Raw genomic sequence first — 17,097 nt, forward strand, 5'->3', positions numbered from 1 at the left:
TTGAAGTGGTACAGAATGTGTTTAAATGGTTTGCCTGCATCTTATTCATTGAATGTGCTGGCATTATTTTAATATGACTGTACAAACAATCATTGCACTTTAATCTCACTTGGATATCGTAATTTTGCGGCGCACATCCAACCAAAACAAACCGGCTCACTGCAGGTCCAGGAGCATTACGGTTTTGTGGACAGTAATGGTCAGGTGATAGCCAGGTGAGAAATTACAATCCGACATACTAATGATGTCCTAATAAGTCACAGTGTCTTTACAAAAGAAGGATCAATCTCTTTTCTCAATTTTACCCATTTCTTCTGGCAGAGCTTAAAACGAGATTCCTGACCTTTATTTTATTGGTGCATATAAAAGACCGTTATGATTTCACGGCTGCAGGTATTTCCACAGTCTTAGCCTGTTGATTGATTTTGGCTGTTGTTGTATTCTGTACGGTGAAAAGAGGATTCCCTTCTACTCTGCTTTCCAATGTCTCCCCATTAATCAGACTCATTGCAATGGGCCTTCTGATTGGCTGGTTGGCTGTCTGGCTTCGTGGATGGACTTGCATGTTGCCTTTCACTTCTGTCCCTTTCCCTTCTCTCTCTCGCTCTCTCTCTCTCGCCCTTCTCAAGGTGAGTCCCATTAACAGTGTCGCCGTTAGGACCATTAATCAAATGGAAGTTATAGCAGATGGTGATGGTGATGATGGTGAGTAATCGTCCCCCATCAATTTAATTAAAGATAGAACATTATAAAAGTCCATGTTCATGCTGTTAACTTTTATTCATTAATAGACTTATTTTGTTTTTATTATATTTCGTTCCTGATGTTCAAAAAAGACAATTTTTGATTAGATCAGATGAAATTATGAAAGTGTCCATTGTCTGGAATTTCATATGTGAACGTTTTTCTTCCCCCATCTCATCGCCACATTCTCGTTTCATTACGATAATGCAAAGAATTCCCTCCCTACCTCCCTTTTGTCTCCTGCCCAGTCCAGCTGCGTGAAATTTGATCTGACAGCTGAGGCGCAACCAGCTGATTGTTGGCACTGTCTGGGAATGATAAGCTTTCTTTTTTTTTTTTCTGTCAATAGTGCAACTGGCAAACAGGCCTCGCCAGGGTCTGGCATGGAACAGCGGCCATTGACCGCCAGACAAAAACGCAATCCTCACACCAAAGGGATTTTGATATTGATAGAATAGTGTTTCTGAAAAGTCAGCCAAGATGTTTTTTGGGGCTAATTGGGCAAAAATACCTCGAGGGGGAATTGCACCAATTACTGACTGGAGAAAGTATAGTAGCGGACTTAGTTTTGCTCATGAAGATGGAGTGAAACACTCTCACATCAAAGGTAACAAATCAGAAACAGCCTCCAGAGGAAAGGACTTTGAAAGGCCTTCTGGGACTTCAGGGATTTGGGTAATTTTAGAACCATTTTCTAGGATCTCACTTTAATCTGAGACAAAATTGATCACAACCGTCTGTTCTTCGCGTTCCACTCGATATACATCGACCTCGTCATGCTTGCAACATCAACATCTGAGCTGGCGGCTTGGCAGATTCCTTCCGATGCTTCGGCAAATTTTCAAACAGGATCTTCTATCGTAGCTATCTTTGGCCTGCCGATGGTAGTCCTCCTGCTGCTCCATCATCTTCTGCTGTTCCTACTCAGCCTTATAGGACTGAGAGAATCACAGTCTTGCTGGAGGGTCTCTTTTCATGTGATATCTTATGAAAGCCTCCTTTGCCTATTTGAATAATTGTTTAATTGAATCAAGAAAATAATCAATTGTGTTATCGATTGCAGATAAAAAAAATTTAAAAAAAGCTGAAGGTCTCCTACAAGTAAGTTTTATTTGGATGCTCAAATCAGGATTCGGACCAATTGGTGATCACTACCATGGGACACGGAATCAGCAAATAACAATCGAGGATATACATTGATACAAAGCAGTGGGTTATGTACTGCATGTCTTGTTGACTTCAACAGTCATTGAATAGTCCGCCCCCAGGAGAACCTTGGTCTGAAGATCATTAAACGTCACACTGGAAAGGCTTCAAAACTGAAGACACACGATGGAGAGACCCTGATTCTGTTTCATAAACTTCACCCGGTTCTACCTTTCGATAATAGCATACAAGCTCCGAAAGGCAGCGTCTCTCAGCTGGGATTGTTTTCTTGCACCCTGAGTGATGAGCACCTCGTCGGAACGGCAGACACGGACTCGTCTATTTGCGTAAACAAGTTCTAATCCCGCCTCGTGACCTTGTATTGCTCGGGTCCTGTCAGCTCTTCACTCACTCCTTTCTTCCTTCCTCACAACAGCTGTTTGCTATCCACGGCATGGTACAGAGGGAAGAGAGTTACCAGCCGGGAGTAAGCTGCAAAAAAAAAAAATTTGAATAATAATGATCGGCTGAACGACTTGCCGCGTGGAAAGCATCCGTCGCTCTGCAAATGTTTTACCGAAGGCCATGCTTTGGCTAAAAACCCTGCTTACTGAACATCCCAATGCATCACGCATATTTTGTCACATCAGGTTGAGTGTCACTGTAAAATAAAAATAAAAAAAACAAGCTGGTTGTTGTGGAGAGAAACCTCATTGAGATTAGTGACCTTGTATCACTGCATTCTATGTATCTGATAAATGATGTACTACACAAACTACACAAATGCTTTAGTCTTTGTTTCCTTTCCTACAACAAACCTACCTATTTCTATCATCATCAGGAAAAACCATCCGTCCATCCGGATATTCTGAAGCAACAAACACGGTCAGAGCCCTCAGCTGCTTTTTCTTTTGTGACACACAGACTAAAGATTCCTTTTTTTCCTTCTTTCCCCTTCGTGCCATAACAGGATGATCTGGCTTCTCAGAATCTAATCTAGCAATATAATAGATAAAGCTATTTGCACCGGCTGGCTCTGTACACGATGCATTAGCCGGATGACTCACACTGTGTTTTCCTCCGTAGACATTAATAAACACAGAGCTCAAAGACAGATGGGGGACTCGTTTCATTCTCTCGTTTTGGCCGGCCCAACGCGTGATTTATGTGCATAATTGCTAACCAAGAAAAAGCAGACTTTGATTATTTCTTTGACATGGTTATCTTCTTTTTTTAGGAGGCTGAGGCACTTACGAGAGGATCCTCTCCAGCCGCCCTCCTGTGGAGCCAATGATTTCTCCGAGGGTGCAGAACGTTTGACCCAGAAAGTCCTGTGGGAGGCAAAAAACAGAGGAGACAAGAAGAAGAAGAAGAAGAAGAAGAAGAAGAGAAAAATTTGGATTAACGGGGCAAATTCAGGTTTCCTCAGGGGTGCCGTGCAATCGCAGGAGAAGAGAAAATCTCCTGTAATTACAAAAGAATGTCCAATAAATTTCTGGGAGCTCTGGCTGTGGGATTTTCCGCCAGAGCGGAGGGACGGCTGAGGGAAAGATCTCGTAGTCGTGAGCAAAGTTATGCCGAGACAATGGCTCATTAAACTGAGATAAGGTGTCTAATTAGAAGTCCTCGATGGCATGTGATGAAACTTTCCGCTGCGACTCAGAGCAACAGTGGAGTTGCCTTCAAAACAAGCCAGAGACGAAAGTTTTTGCCGGTCAAAAAACAGTTGACATTGACGTTTTTTACGTCTCAGCTATAAAAGTCGATAGATTTTTAAATGATAGAAATTCCTCGATATCCTTTCTGTGTACATTATTGCAATTCTGATTTGTTGTTGTTGTGGTTGTGCAGAACTGTTGCGATTGGACTAATGGAGATTAAGAGTTGAAAAGTAACTCTGATAGAGTAATAAGGATTTACAGCAACACCTTTTTACAGTCGCGGAGAGATCATAAAGTTAGTTTCATTTTACCGAATTATGAACTTGTAAATTAAGCAATGCGTTTAGGATTTACATCACCACGTATCAGCCAAACAAGACCAGAAGGTCCAGGGTTACACAATAGGTTGTGTGTCTAATTCCAGTTTGTTGCCCTTGTCTAGACAAACTAATGTTTCACACCGACGGCGGGGGGCAAAACAGGAAGTGGATCGCTTGAACCTTGCAGTGTAAAAATTTGTCGAGACGTTTGGAACGAAGTCCCACTGCGCGTGAACCGCCGAGCTGAAAGAACGACGGCGACATGTGACCTTTTGGGTTTCGACTCGATAAAAGGACTTGATGTTTACAACCAGCCCGCGGCGACAGAGTCAGACAACGACGACGGTACTAAAAAAAAAAAAAAAAAAAACACACAAAGATGAGAGACGCGGGAAAAGTGCTTGTGTTTTGATGTTTTGTCGTGTGGGCGCCAGCAGGTGCACCCGCCCGCCCGCCCGCCCGCCCACCAACGCAACAAACACGTACAAACTGCTGCAGCGCCACTGACAGCTGCTCAACACTTTGAAGCAGAGTTCTAAAGAAGCCCCCCCTTTTTTTTATTATTCTTATTGTTTTACCTGATTGTGCAACACACAAAATGAGGAATAATACGGATGGGGACGGGGATGGGCTCTCCGGATGGGAGCCTTCAGTGCTTTTTGGTGCCTGATGAAATGGGATGAAGGAAACAAAAGAAAACACAACATACAATCAAATTAAAAGGGACGTGCCAAAAAACAACAAATAAATCTACCAAACTACAGCAAAATAACAAAAAAAGACAAAAACAAAACACCAAGTGGATGGAGTTTTTTTTTTGGCTCAGAAGGGAAAAATCTGAACACACTCACCTTCTGCTCTCCCACAAGGTGAGTTGCAAGGACGAGAATAATAACAATTTGTCACAACACAGCACTAGAACAAAAAAAACCGTCGTAAAATTTCAAATAAAAGGGCTGAATTGTCTACGGCTGTAACTTACATGTTTGGAGATGTTGCAGCTCCTGGAGTCCACATTGTACCTGTTAGCAGACAGGAGAGGGCGACGTCACTAATTAGTGTTACAGAAGACAGTTGGGATCTGGTAGCAGACGACAGGACTGCAATCTGGACACGAGAGTCGCAGGATCTGTTAGACTTTGTTAATAAATGTGTATTTAAACGTCCAGACTGTCTTTTTGTGTCTACATTTTGGTAGGATTTGGTTAAAACTTGAGTGGTTGGCAAATAAAGCTCTCTGCAAACTTTCTCCATGACCTTCCTCTGACTCCCCATGAGGGTCAGAGGCATAAATAAAGGGTTTTTTCTTGGCTTGTTAAAGTTTTAAAAGGCGCTATGTTGTACCCACTCTTCCTTTCATCCTCGACTCCAGTGGCGCAGCGAAGGACAATTTGTCATCCCCAAAAGATAAAACCTCTCATGTGGTTGGAAACTGAGCAAAGCAGGGAGAGATATTGCGACCTTTATGACGTCACAAAAAGGTGGCAACTGTTAAAAACAAAAATATAAAATGGGACTTTCTAATCTGAAACATAGTCCAGTTTTTGTAATAATTCTAAATTAATTTCTTCAAACACTGTAATTAGCCGGCAGCGGCTTTTGTGACTCTGGTCGAAGATGGAGTTCCAGTAGAAGCCGTGGACAAACTGCTGTTGCTACACCTTTGCATGTCTGCACCTCTGCAGGACTCGTCTCATTTTGCTCACTTATTTTTCACAAATCACAGAGAAAAAAACATAACGCAGACACCTTTCAGAATCAGGCAGCAGGCCAAAAGGCAATTTTTATTAATTTTTTTTGTCAAAGTTTTGAGGAGTAATGAAAGGTCGTGCAGTGAGTCGCTACTTGTGCTTGATTAATATTTCAAAGCGATGGAGGGAATAACTTGACATTTGGAGACAAACGGTCCGCTTGAGAAAAAAGCTACAGAACTGAAATGAACTTTTCCAGTCGGCTTCAGGTTATTACAGTTCAGCAAAGTGCTTTCATCGGGTTGGACTTTCTCGTCTAATCTTTTTTTTTTTTATGTAATTTGTTTCTAGCAAGTAAGCAGAAGGATTGATGAAACATCCAGTGACTGTCAGAACTGCTAACAAGCGTAACCACATTTTAAAATTTCTACACTTTTTTTTTTTCCCTTTTCGGGGATGGACTTGAGAAAAACACCACATTTCTACTTTCCTCGGGAGCTCCGCTGACTTGTGTTGCTCTATAAATCTCCTGATATTCTGCACCTGAACACCGACACTGGCACACAACAACACAACGCAACACATCGCAACGCAATGACGACAGCAACACGATGCTCATGTTCCATTTTCACCTCCAGTCTATTATCCACAGTCCCCGCTGAGCAGCTCCGGCTCTTGTCAGCGCCTTGATTAGAGTTCCGCCATCTCGCCATTGATTGAGGATAATAGCCACGCGAAGCGAACTGAATAACCGAGTGGGTAAACAGAGCCTAATCCAATCAAACGACGCTATCAGGGGGACTTGGCACGCGGCCATCCCTCTTTAAAATTAAACAAAGACCCCTTCATGAAGTCTCGCCGTCTAATTCTCGCAGTAATGGGCCCGTTCGCTTATCCTTAATGGGCCAAAATGATCTTTTCACCAAAGTGACCCGCCGAGACAGAGTGACTCCCTCTCTCTCTCTCTCTCTCTCTCTCTTGAGAGAGCGATAGAGTGACTCTCCCAGTCTCTCTCTGAGGCTGGACCTGTTTGTAAACTTGTGGAAGGAGAGGAGGCGACATACTCACACGTCAAACCTCAGATTTTGCTTCTCCTCGAAGAAGAAATCCAGGACAAACTTCCGCACGAAATCCGGATTGCGAGTGTTGTCAATCACCTCCGTCCGGCCGAACTACACACAGGGACAGAGAAACGAGTCAGCAGCAGCAGCAGCGAGTAACAAATTAGTTTACATCATAATGTCGGGAAAAGAAAAAAAGTGAAAGAAAGAAGCTGAAAGACATTTTTCACAACAGACTGCTATTCATGGATAGCAATTTTTTTCCAGAGAAAATATCACCGCTCTGCACCTCGATGCAGCTAAATCTCGCAGAAAACCCCTGGAGAAATCACACAGCGCAGCATTAGAACCGCCTCGGCGCTGCCAGCTCAAGGGAGAACTGGTCCCAGCCTCCTCACTTCCTGGTCCAGGCCGCCGTTCCTGCATCGGCGTGACAATCAGCCCAGTAATCCCTCCAGTGAGCCGCCAGCCTGGCCCCGGGCTCCAGGGGACCCGGCGGCGCCACGTAACGAGCTATCGATCCGCCAAGCTGCGACTTCAGTACTTCGGTTCTCGTCTTCAGTGTCCAGCGCAGCGCGGCTAATCTTTTTTATCCATGACCAAACCCTATATATAGCAGAGTAGTGGAGGTGGAGGGGTTTCCTCTGATATTTGATTGTACTGTTTCTATTTTTAGAGGGTTGATAGCCCTTGGGTTTCATCTCACACAAGTATTAATAGTGAAACTATTTGGTGGTCGTAGGTCTCTATTATTCTCTTTTCAGCTTTAAGAAAGCTAAAGCTAAACTGTTGTCGTATCTGTGAGATCCGTTGATTAGCTTCTCCTGGAACTTGTGTTGAGTTTTGATTGCTCTCTTAGAATTGGACAACGAAATTTGTCTCCTTCAGGTGCAGGTGTGTGTTTTCCCGATTGTCTTTCCCTCATTGAAAACTTCTCCAAAAAAGATCTTCTAGAGCACATCAAAGTGTAATCTTAATTTCCCTGAGGGAGTCATCCCAAAGGGATCAATGAAGTCTATCTATCTATCTATCTATCTCTCTAATGGAAGGTATAGGGGACCGTGTTCACTTCATGCGACTGAAAAGTAAATAAAATCCAGACTATCAGTGTGTCATCCACATTCATTAGCAGAGAGTCGTCAGGCTGGAGGTCTGCCTGGCGGGGAGTGCTGCAGGATAAAGCCACGATACATCAGTAGATAGAATTCCCCATCATATTGTCGCAAAGTCAAAGAAAAAGCGAGTGATACATCGATGGCTGCTGTCAGCCACCATTTTTTGGCAAAAGTGTCGTCTTGAACAGTGGCCTGCAAAATTACTTACAAGCGACTTGAATTGCTGGAAATTGTTTTCCCCTGAGACCAACAGGACTGTGGTTGTATATTTAGAAAGCATTTGTCATTTCATTGTTGTTGTTGTTCTTCTTCTTCTTTTTCTTTGGAAGGCTGCAGGTGACAAACTAATAGCTAACAGCTGCACCTTCTCACATCTGTTACTGATGGCGTGGCTGACGCACAACACTTGTACAGATTTAGCGGTATTTTGGTTGCACTTGTGATGGTGAACTATGTGTTCTTATGTTCTGAAATAATGAACAGATATTTTGAAAGAAAAAACAAAACAAAACAAAAAACTATGAGGAGCAATGCAGCCGGGACAGTTTTGGTGTGTGGTAAACAGTCTGCACACTTGAACCTCACCAACCAAACAGCCATCTGAAGTTCACCTAATTTCGGTGTCATTAAATCCAATGTAAATCAGGCCATGACCTTTTCAGTGACCTCTGAAATGAAGCCGAAATATATTCACACACCTTCCATTAAAAATCCTCCTCCATTACGGTGTATTTAAGCAAAGGTCAGAGTTTAATGAGCCGTATGAGATAAAAATGTATATCAACCCCACCTGTCAATCTGCTTGGGCTTTTACAGCAGGAACAGCGTGATAAGAAATGTGATTGAATTTTTTTTTTTTTAGGTTTGTAAGCAAATGCAATTTTCCCCTCAATAAGTTGCATTGACTAGACACACATTTTCTGCATTAACATGTTTCTATTTCATATCTTCCACTGAGAAAATCTGAAAATCATTATCAGGGATTCTTTTGATGACAAGATCGCCGTGGGCAGCAGAAATAATAACGCACAAAAGAAGGTTATCAGCTACGATTTGGAGCCAATTATCTTCGCAGACAAACAGCAATAAGAAGATGGAAGAGACAAAGAATGACCGCATAAAAGCCTCCGCGTGACACACCGTGACTGAGCAAAGCCTTCAGGAAATGGTGATGGGATGAAAACACGCGCACACGCAAAAAGAAAACAACAACAACGAAAGCTGCCGGAGGGGGACGGTGTTTACTCTTCTGATTGTAGCGCAAATCACATTCATCGTCTCTGATGAATCTCAGCCGCGGTGGAGCGGCAGAGGTGTGATGGTGCCCGGGTGCGAGAGGATCAGCGGGTCGGTGTGACTTTGCAGGACGGCGAATTCACCTGAAGACTGACTGAAAAGCTGCACCAAATAAATGACGTACGAAACAAAAGACGTATGGATAATCAAACAAAAAAGTGAAATAATTAACAAAAAAAAGGTTACTGTCTATTGACAAGACACCGTTCAAGGGGTGTCAGTAAATGGAAGGTCACGTGACCCACCCCCCACACCTCGCCCCCTCCTCCTCCACTCCGAGAGAGTGGCAGAGGGCGACGCAGCAAGAAGTGGAAGGAAGCAGACGGTGAATCTTTTATGAGGTCTTGCTGCCCTGAGTCACCGTCTGAATCCCTAATCCTACCCGCGAACGGTGTAATGAGATCACGTTCACTTTATTTATTATTTAACCTGTACTACTAATTCTGACAACCGTAACTGTCGACTGAGCATGTGAAGTCTTTGACACCTCTGTTTTTTGGGAGCTGCACTGCCTCCTGCACGGCCGCGGCCAACAGCATGAGAGTCGACACTTAATTTTCTAACTGAAAGGATAAATCAACTTAAATCAATCAAACATGTATATATATATATATTGTTTAGTATCTTAGGAAACTTTGTTTCCTTGATTTTGCCACCGCAAAACGTTCCACTGTTGTGTTTCACACTGACAAATGTCATTTTTAGAAGTGTCTTTTGGTTCAATATAATAAATCATTAAATTATCCGATTAAAAAAAACTCTATAGCTGAAGCTCCACTTGTATTACCAGCAGAATATCAAAACAGTGGCCACAATACCAGTATTATGTGTGTGGAGGAGGAGGAAGTTGTTCTGACTTACCTCTCTCCATTCTTTGGTTCCCACAGCCTGCAAGTACAACACCACCACTAGGGGAGGGATGGAGGGAGAGAGAGAGAGAGAGAAAAAAAAACAACACGTGCTTTTAGCCAGATGGATTTTACATGTTGCCACCTGACGGCTATCATAACACTGAGTAGTTCAATCAATAAAACTCACATCCATTTTCATTAGGTTTCCGGCGCGACTGGGAGGAAAGTCAATAAGCTCCTCATAAAAAAAACATTACATCAACATCATCATCGTCGTACAGGGAGAATTTTGAAATTTAAATGGTACATTTTCTATCCATCCAACCATCCATTTTCTGTCACTGTTCACCTTTCATTCTGAGGTGTGGTGCAGCCCGTCCCTCCCAGATTATCACTAGTGTTGTGGTAGACCAGACTGGTTTTGGCTGCAGATCACTCCTCTTCCTTTTTTATTGGGGGGGGTCTTGGTTTTGGCCTCAACAATGTGTTAACTCAATCTTGGTCTATCCTAGTTTGGTCTCTCAACTCAGTTTCTGTCTTTAACCTCTACTTTTTATTTCCTGGTGGTGTATTGTTCTCAGTTAAGGCGGTACCAACAGCATCACTGATTCACACAAGAACCCGGTTCCATGTACCTTCAAGTCGATCAGTTAATCAACTGAACTTTTGGATGAAATCGTGACACACAGTCCATTTGGTTTATTCTCACTTTTCTCACGTTGTTGAGATGATAAATCACCCCATTACTTACCTTACAAAAAGAAAAAAGTAGTGCTGCCACTACTCTCCGCCAGGCCTGTAATCTATAACTTCAACAACCAAAAAAATAAAGCCTTGATGTGCTTGAGGAATTGTTTTAAGGGCAGAATGAGTCATATTGCATAGCGTTATTGATAGCTGCAGCACAAATACAGACAGAAAAAAAGCCTGGAGTAACAGCAAATATATGATTCCAGTTCGATTGGTACGTAGGTCGTCAGGGCCAAGTCGTTCCCAGTATCTGCTGGCTTTCGTGCAATTTAATCTTTCCACGGGGGTACCCTGAGGGTGAGAACTCCAGACTGACAGCATTGAATTGAGAGTAAAATATAATTTACAGGTACATTTTCAGGTTATTAGACTTAAGGACACAGGGATAAGAAAGTTGCTCCTGCGACACAAGGCTGCTGAGGATGTGCAGGGAGCCAGTTTGTGTCGGTGGTAGATGCAGTAATTCCTTCTAAATAAAAGTCCAGATCCACGGTTTTCCAAGTTAGAGAATCTGTTGTTGCAATGGTGCCAAAATAGACTCTCCAGCCAAAGCATTGCAAACAGAAAGTGGACAAAACTGCATTGTTAGAACAAGCACTCATCAGTTTTATTACGAACGTGTGCCGACCACAGTTTGGACTTTCCAAATTAATCAATAAACAAACCCGACAATAACATTGGTTTGGAGATAGAACCAAGCAGGGCAGATTAAATCACATAAACACATAAGTAGGTCCGTGCATATGCATATAAACAAGCAGTCTAATAATAAAAATCCACTTAAGACATTTAATCATAATTGGCAGAGAGAATAACGTCGGTCAGCTGCAAAGCATGGAATGAACCACCCGCCGTCGAGCGATTACAACCACATTTCTCCATCCTAATTAGCAGATTAACTGAGGGCAAACAATAACAGAGCCGGCAAGAGCGTCTGGGGTTTGGGTCAATTTACAGAAACAATCTTTTCTCTGTCAGAATGTTAATGTGAGAAGCCCACAAGACTTCGCAAGGACTGGCTATTTGGATATGAGGGATTCGAAACACGGAAGCAATTCAAGGAAATAAGCAAACACAAGGACGTTGTTTTCAAGTCTTCCTCATCACTCTCACTCTCTGTACGATCCTCTGAAATAATGTCCAAGCGTTGGTGTCCTTGAGCGCCTCTGCAACACCTTGTGTTATTACACCCCTCCCCACCAAGGTCGGTAACAGTAACAGAGCCAGAAGCTGCCGGCCGGTGGGATCAGACTAATGCCCAGCAGGGCTGCACTGGTGCCTCTAGCCGTGTCTGGAGAAGCTGGCTGATTGCCGGCTTTATGGAATGTGACTACCGGGGAAGGAAAGAGCCCATCTGGTCACTTACAGAGCAGCTAATCACAGTTGACTGTTACTGCGATACGGAGTCCAAACACAAGTCCCCATGATGGACTCACTGCAGGCCACAGTAACACAACCAGTAGGTAAACCAGAGTGGATTAAAACAGGTTGGAGTTTGGAAATGTTGGTTGATTGATTTACGCAAAGGCAATGTTGATTTATCCAATTTGCATTACAGACAATGTCCCTAAATAGATTTAGGGACATTGTCTAGTCAAGTCACTGGTCCGATGGGTAATCTGTCCTTGAGAACAGTCCATCCATTGATCACTGTGTCATCCCAAAAGTATTTACAAAGGTTTCCTCATAAAAATCACAGACTTCAAGTGTACGCTGGTCTGGTTCAATAATAACCAGTTTTTAGACTTGTTGCGTTGTGTTTCACAGCCGAGAGTAGGGGGGCGAAAGAAACGTCTGCACAGTCTGGACCCGTGAATCCCTGGAGTTCATGGCATATAAAGACAAACAGCCATGCAACGTTCAATAACACAGCGGCGGCCAGACGGAGCCACCTCGTTAAGAGGAAAGTGTGTTTGGACGACGGTGGGAAACTTCGGCACTTGGGACACACACACATACACACACACAAACTCGGTGACACAGGTGCAAAACAGACCAAGGAAATGAAACCAACTGCCTTGTTTTTGATTGTTTTTTCGTTTGTTTGTTTTTCTGTGTGCGCACACATGAATACAAATCCAAGAGGTTATCAGGTGTGCTTTTTTATCTAAATCTCAAATGTGTTTGCCCTGTTGAGCCCTCGGCCCTGCGGAACTTTAAGATGCCCTGCACTGACCATATAGGTAGGTAGATTAAAGCTATGAAACCAGAGAAGCGCTTTAGCACTTGGTCACAGGTTTATCCTGTACATTTTCTGGTGTGTTTGCTCTGATTTGTTTTTTTGTTTGTTTGTTTGTTTTTTTTGTTTATTTGTTATAGATGTATTAAACTGCCCTAAATGAGTTGCCTAGTCTTAAGACACCTTAACACTGAAGGGGTATTATTTGTTTTCAACAGAGTTCATATGACAAAACACTCAAGTTTCTCACATTCTGTTCCGACGGATTATCTTCCTGTCCACACATGCGAGAAAGATCATCTGCGTTCTGTTGACAAGGATTTCCCATCAGCGTAGCGAGGATGGAAATGGCCCAGCGTCCTTTCTGACTCATTCCACTGATGCTAAACAAGCTGTGTGCAGTTTTTGTCTCTCTGTCTCTCTGTACCTCGCTCTATCTCTCTCTCTCTGGAAGGGGATTTCCTTCCGCCAGCACGGAGAGATCAGGGTGTTGAGAAATATAATCAGAAAGTTAGCCGATCTGGGCAGAGTGCCATTGGGCTTCCTGGCACAATTATGGGCAAAAAACCTGAGCGAGGTGGGAACATAAGGTGGTGGTGGTGGTGGTGGGGAAGACGCGAGAGAAGGGGGAGGAGGACAGACAGAGGACAGCGCTGACTGTTAATCAGACAGGAAGGTAGAGTCACCCGGGAATAGCAGGCAGGCATGGATGAAGGCGAGATGGAAGACGGGATGGTCCGAGGAGGAATCTGAGGAATTGCATTGTAGGGATATGACAAGACAGTCAGGCAGTGGCCGTTTAGCCTGAGGCAGGCGGGCTTTGAGGGGTGAGGAAATCCTTGGTGGAAACACCTCTCATGGGGGAATTTCGACACCGTGAGGTCGGCACAGAGCTCCCCACTAATATACTGATCTCTTTCCAATATAGCCGGATAAAGCAGGAGCCGGTCGACCAAAAAAACCTTCAAGGGGCCAGTTCTTGAACCTCAAAGGAACACAAACGCTTCTGGTGGCTGGCAGCCAGGATTAGGGTTAGTTGGGGGGAGGGGTTATCCCGCTTACAGGTAGGACGGTAGCAGGCTGTGCTTCACGGTGACAAAGCAGCTTTTCCATCAACCCCGGACCGGAATTGCAAAGTGGAACCCTTGATTTCACCCTTGATGGTCCAGAACTCCCAGGATTCCCCGAATCGTGTGTGTTTTGGTAGATTTTTCACTCTGTAACTGGTGTCTGTGTTTCAAATGTGCTGCAGACTGAAATGCAACAGTTGGTGGCGGTGAGCAGGAATCACCATAAAACGTCGGAACCTTGCCCTGATGGGTTTTGTCAAACCTACACTACGTGTCGGTGACCCATGAGTGCTGCGTTTACTGGAATGTATAACTGAACCACTGATTGGAAAAACCTGGACAGTTTGATGGAGGAGTTACACTTTACCGATTAGCTTTATGTATCTTTTAAGACCTTTAGGGTTAATCCACAAATCCTGTCAACAATATATCAATGAGAAAGGCATCGAAACATGGAAAGAATGGAAGTGGTTAGAAAGTCTGTGTGAAAAAGAAGACAAGACCAAGTGAAAGGGTATAAAACCTTTAAACACACTAGTGTTGTTGCGCATGAGTCAGTCCCTGGTCTGGCAGATTCAGCTTTTAAAAATAGTTCTAAAAAAAATCATTGTATCCTTTTTTTATGAAAAGCAGCCATTAAATGTCATGAGTGTGGATCAACAGGAGCTTTTTTCTCATCTCTTTAGGAAACCCAGGGAGCAATTAGAGAGCAGTGACCTTTTATTTAGGAGGAGGTGGAGCGAGCGATGCGCGCAAGGCTGCAGATCCTCCACGAAACGTCCGACTGGAAAAATATCCAGTCAATCAAAATCAAGTGTTTTAGCCAGCGTGCCAGCGACTGCAGCAGAAAAACCTCGTCCGTCTACCAGGAAAAATCATTTGCGGGAGGAAGTCAACTGGGGTGAAAACTGGGGAAGTGCATTGTGAGTGATTTTTCTTTTTCTCTTTGAGATTGACAAAGCTCACGAGGCCAATTAAGGTCGATTAATCCTGAAGCCATCATTAAGGTGCTCCCTCCACTCTCACTATAACGAGATGTAGCTGAACCTAAAAAAAAACAATCATTTAAATTTCGCTTCTGTTTTGATTTTTATATTGGTAAAAACTTAACAAACACCCATAAACACATTATTAAGTGTTTAATTGCAGTACGATAAAAGTCATTTGGTTTTCTTACCGTTAGAAAGGTTCTCATATATATAAGAAGCCCGCCTGACGACGCCTGCATACTGAAACAGGTTTGAAAAAATATACATACATACACAATACACATACATATTTACACAATAATACACCCACCTCTCTGTCAAATCAATGCAGCATAACACAGTCAGAGCCAGTTTCCATCTGAACTTTGTCATGTTTGTGGAAAAAGAAAAACACATGGCAGAATCTCCCGCAGCTTTGACTCCTCCTGCTGCGTTGCTTCCCTCCAAACATTCACTCCTACCTGCCGCTGACTCATGACACACAGCCGATACAGCGAATGTACAGGATGTGTCATGGCGCGCGTTTATCAATAGTCATGACTAAATCGCCTCGGTCAACAACCGCCATAAACAATCAGCGGGGTTATCTCCTTATTTAGATTTTTTTTTTTGTCATTGGCGCTTATCGCAGACGGTCCCTGCTGGCGGGATAGAGGACGCACATCCGTAACAGCCGTGTGTCATGTGATGTGGCTTGAAAGCGGCCAAGCACTCCATCGGCAAATGGCGTTGCATAACACAAGTGGGATGTTTCATATGGGAGCTTGATAGCTCTTTTTTTTTTGGTGGTGGATAAAAAAAACGAGAGAGCCCATAAATTGTGCGAGAAGTGTTTCAGCTTTTCGAGCTTCACGGTAGCTTCAAAGACTTCCACGAGGGGGCTTCTCCCTCTCCCTCTCCCTCTCTCACTCTCTCTCTATGAAACTTCAGGGTTTTTTTTCACCATGTCCTGTCGCCCGTCGGCCATTTTCTCATTATTCTGCCGATGAAATTGTATCAGGGCAGCTTCAAATTTCAAATTACACTTTTTTTTTGTAAGTGCAAAAGAGTCACTTTATTGGCGGGAAAGCTGCTCCGAGCATAAAGGAGAACAATCAGATGGCTATTGAGGATGAGGAGGGAAAAATATCTCATGAATCCCATTATTTTTTCCCGGGGCGCTAAAGGAATACATCATACAGACAATCGCCGACCAGCAAAATGATGGAACGGGCCATCGTCTCTTCTGAGATTTCAATTTCTCTCATTACCACGGTTAAAATGGTGGGGTGGGGGTTCGGACTCCCGATGATGGAGGGTCGAGCGGGGAAAGCGTCTCCGGACGCAGCCGAGGTCACACATGCTTGGAATATGTTACGTCCCAGCCGAGAGCCGGCTGAAGAGGTGGGACAAAAAGAAAGGAGAAGAACAAAAGAAAAAAGGCCTCGCGTTTGTCTGAGTGGCAGCGAGGCGGAGCGGCGGCGTGCAACCAAAAAATGAAACATCCATCATCCCTAAACAAAAAAAAAAAAAAGTGACACCTTCCCCGAAAAGGCTGAGTGACAGCTTTAATTGGTGCGCAGCCGGTGGAGCGGAGAGGGCTTACATAACTTTAATTCTCGTTGAACACCATATCGGCGCACAACCAGCGACAGGCTGGAACCAAGAGCTTCTCGACGGGGAGGTCGCTGCCGTGGTCAGCTGAGGGTCCAGAAAAAGGCTTTCAGCGCATTTATTGCGGGTGAGTGTTCCTCCGAAAATTGTGTTACGGGGTGTTTTCGATCCATTTTCACGCTGGCTCATCGAAACTCAGCCCATCCTGTGGCCGACGGTCCAAAGCCTAGCTTGAAAATAAGTAGCATTTTAGCAGAGCAAGGAGCTTTCTAGCGGCTCCGACGTCTACAGAGATCACCGGTCAGAGTCGCTCACTCCCGCCTGATGCCTGTTTGTTTTTGTTTTTTCTGCGCCGCGTGACGGTAAAAAGCCTCAAAGTCTCATTTGAAGAGGCACGGAAAGTATCGAACAACTTTTTCAGCCCTTCGGCAGCAAAAACGGCACGGAGCCATTTCAGAAATCCGACGTCTCAAGCAGAGGCAGCAGAGCAAGCCAGCGAGCAGCCGAGTGCAAAAAAAATAGGCAGGCGCTTTTTATTGTCGGATGTCCCGAGCTGCAAAATAAAAAAAAAACAAAGAAATAAAGACTCACGGCTGATCGCGGCTTGACACAGCTTCTCTGAAAGTGCCTC

The 17,097-nt window shown here is 43.9% G+C and overlaps 1 protein-coding gene across 1 annotated transcript in view; it reads right to left on the reverse strand.

Moving 5' to 3' along the window:
* The window catches only part of LOC142888377 (copine-9-like), a 45,834-nt gene that overhangs the window by 23,081 nt on the left and 5,656 nt on the right, over nucleotides 1-17,097 (reverse strand). The window contains exons 3-7 of the mRNA XM_076026619.1: nucleotides 9,896-9,942; nucleotides 6,631-6,734; nucleotides 4,854-4,893; nucleotides 4,723-4,725; nucleotides 3,145-3,221 (exon numbers count right to left, since the gene is read on the reverse strand). Of these exons, the coding sequence (XP_075882734.1) occupies nucleotides 3,145-3,221; nucleotides 4,723-4,725; nucleotides 4,854-4,893; nucleotides 6,631-6,734; nucleotides 9,896-9,942 (271 nt within the window). The remainder of the gene's footprint in view (nucleotides 1-3,144; nucleotides 3,222-4,722; nucleotides 4,726-4,853; nucleotides 4,894-6,630; nucleotides 6,735-9,895; nucleotides 9,943-17,097) is intronic.

The sequence above is a fragment of the Nelusetta ayraudi genome, unplaced genomic scaffold (assembly GCF_046127955.1).
Source record: "Nelusetta ayraudi isolate G7.1 ecotype Tasmania unplaced genomic scaffold, CSIRO-AGI_Nayr_v1 ptg000019l, whole genome shotgun sequence".
NCBI lineage: Eukaryota > Metazoa > Chordata > Actinopteri > Tetraodontiformes > Monacanthidae > Nelusetta > Nelusetta ayraudi.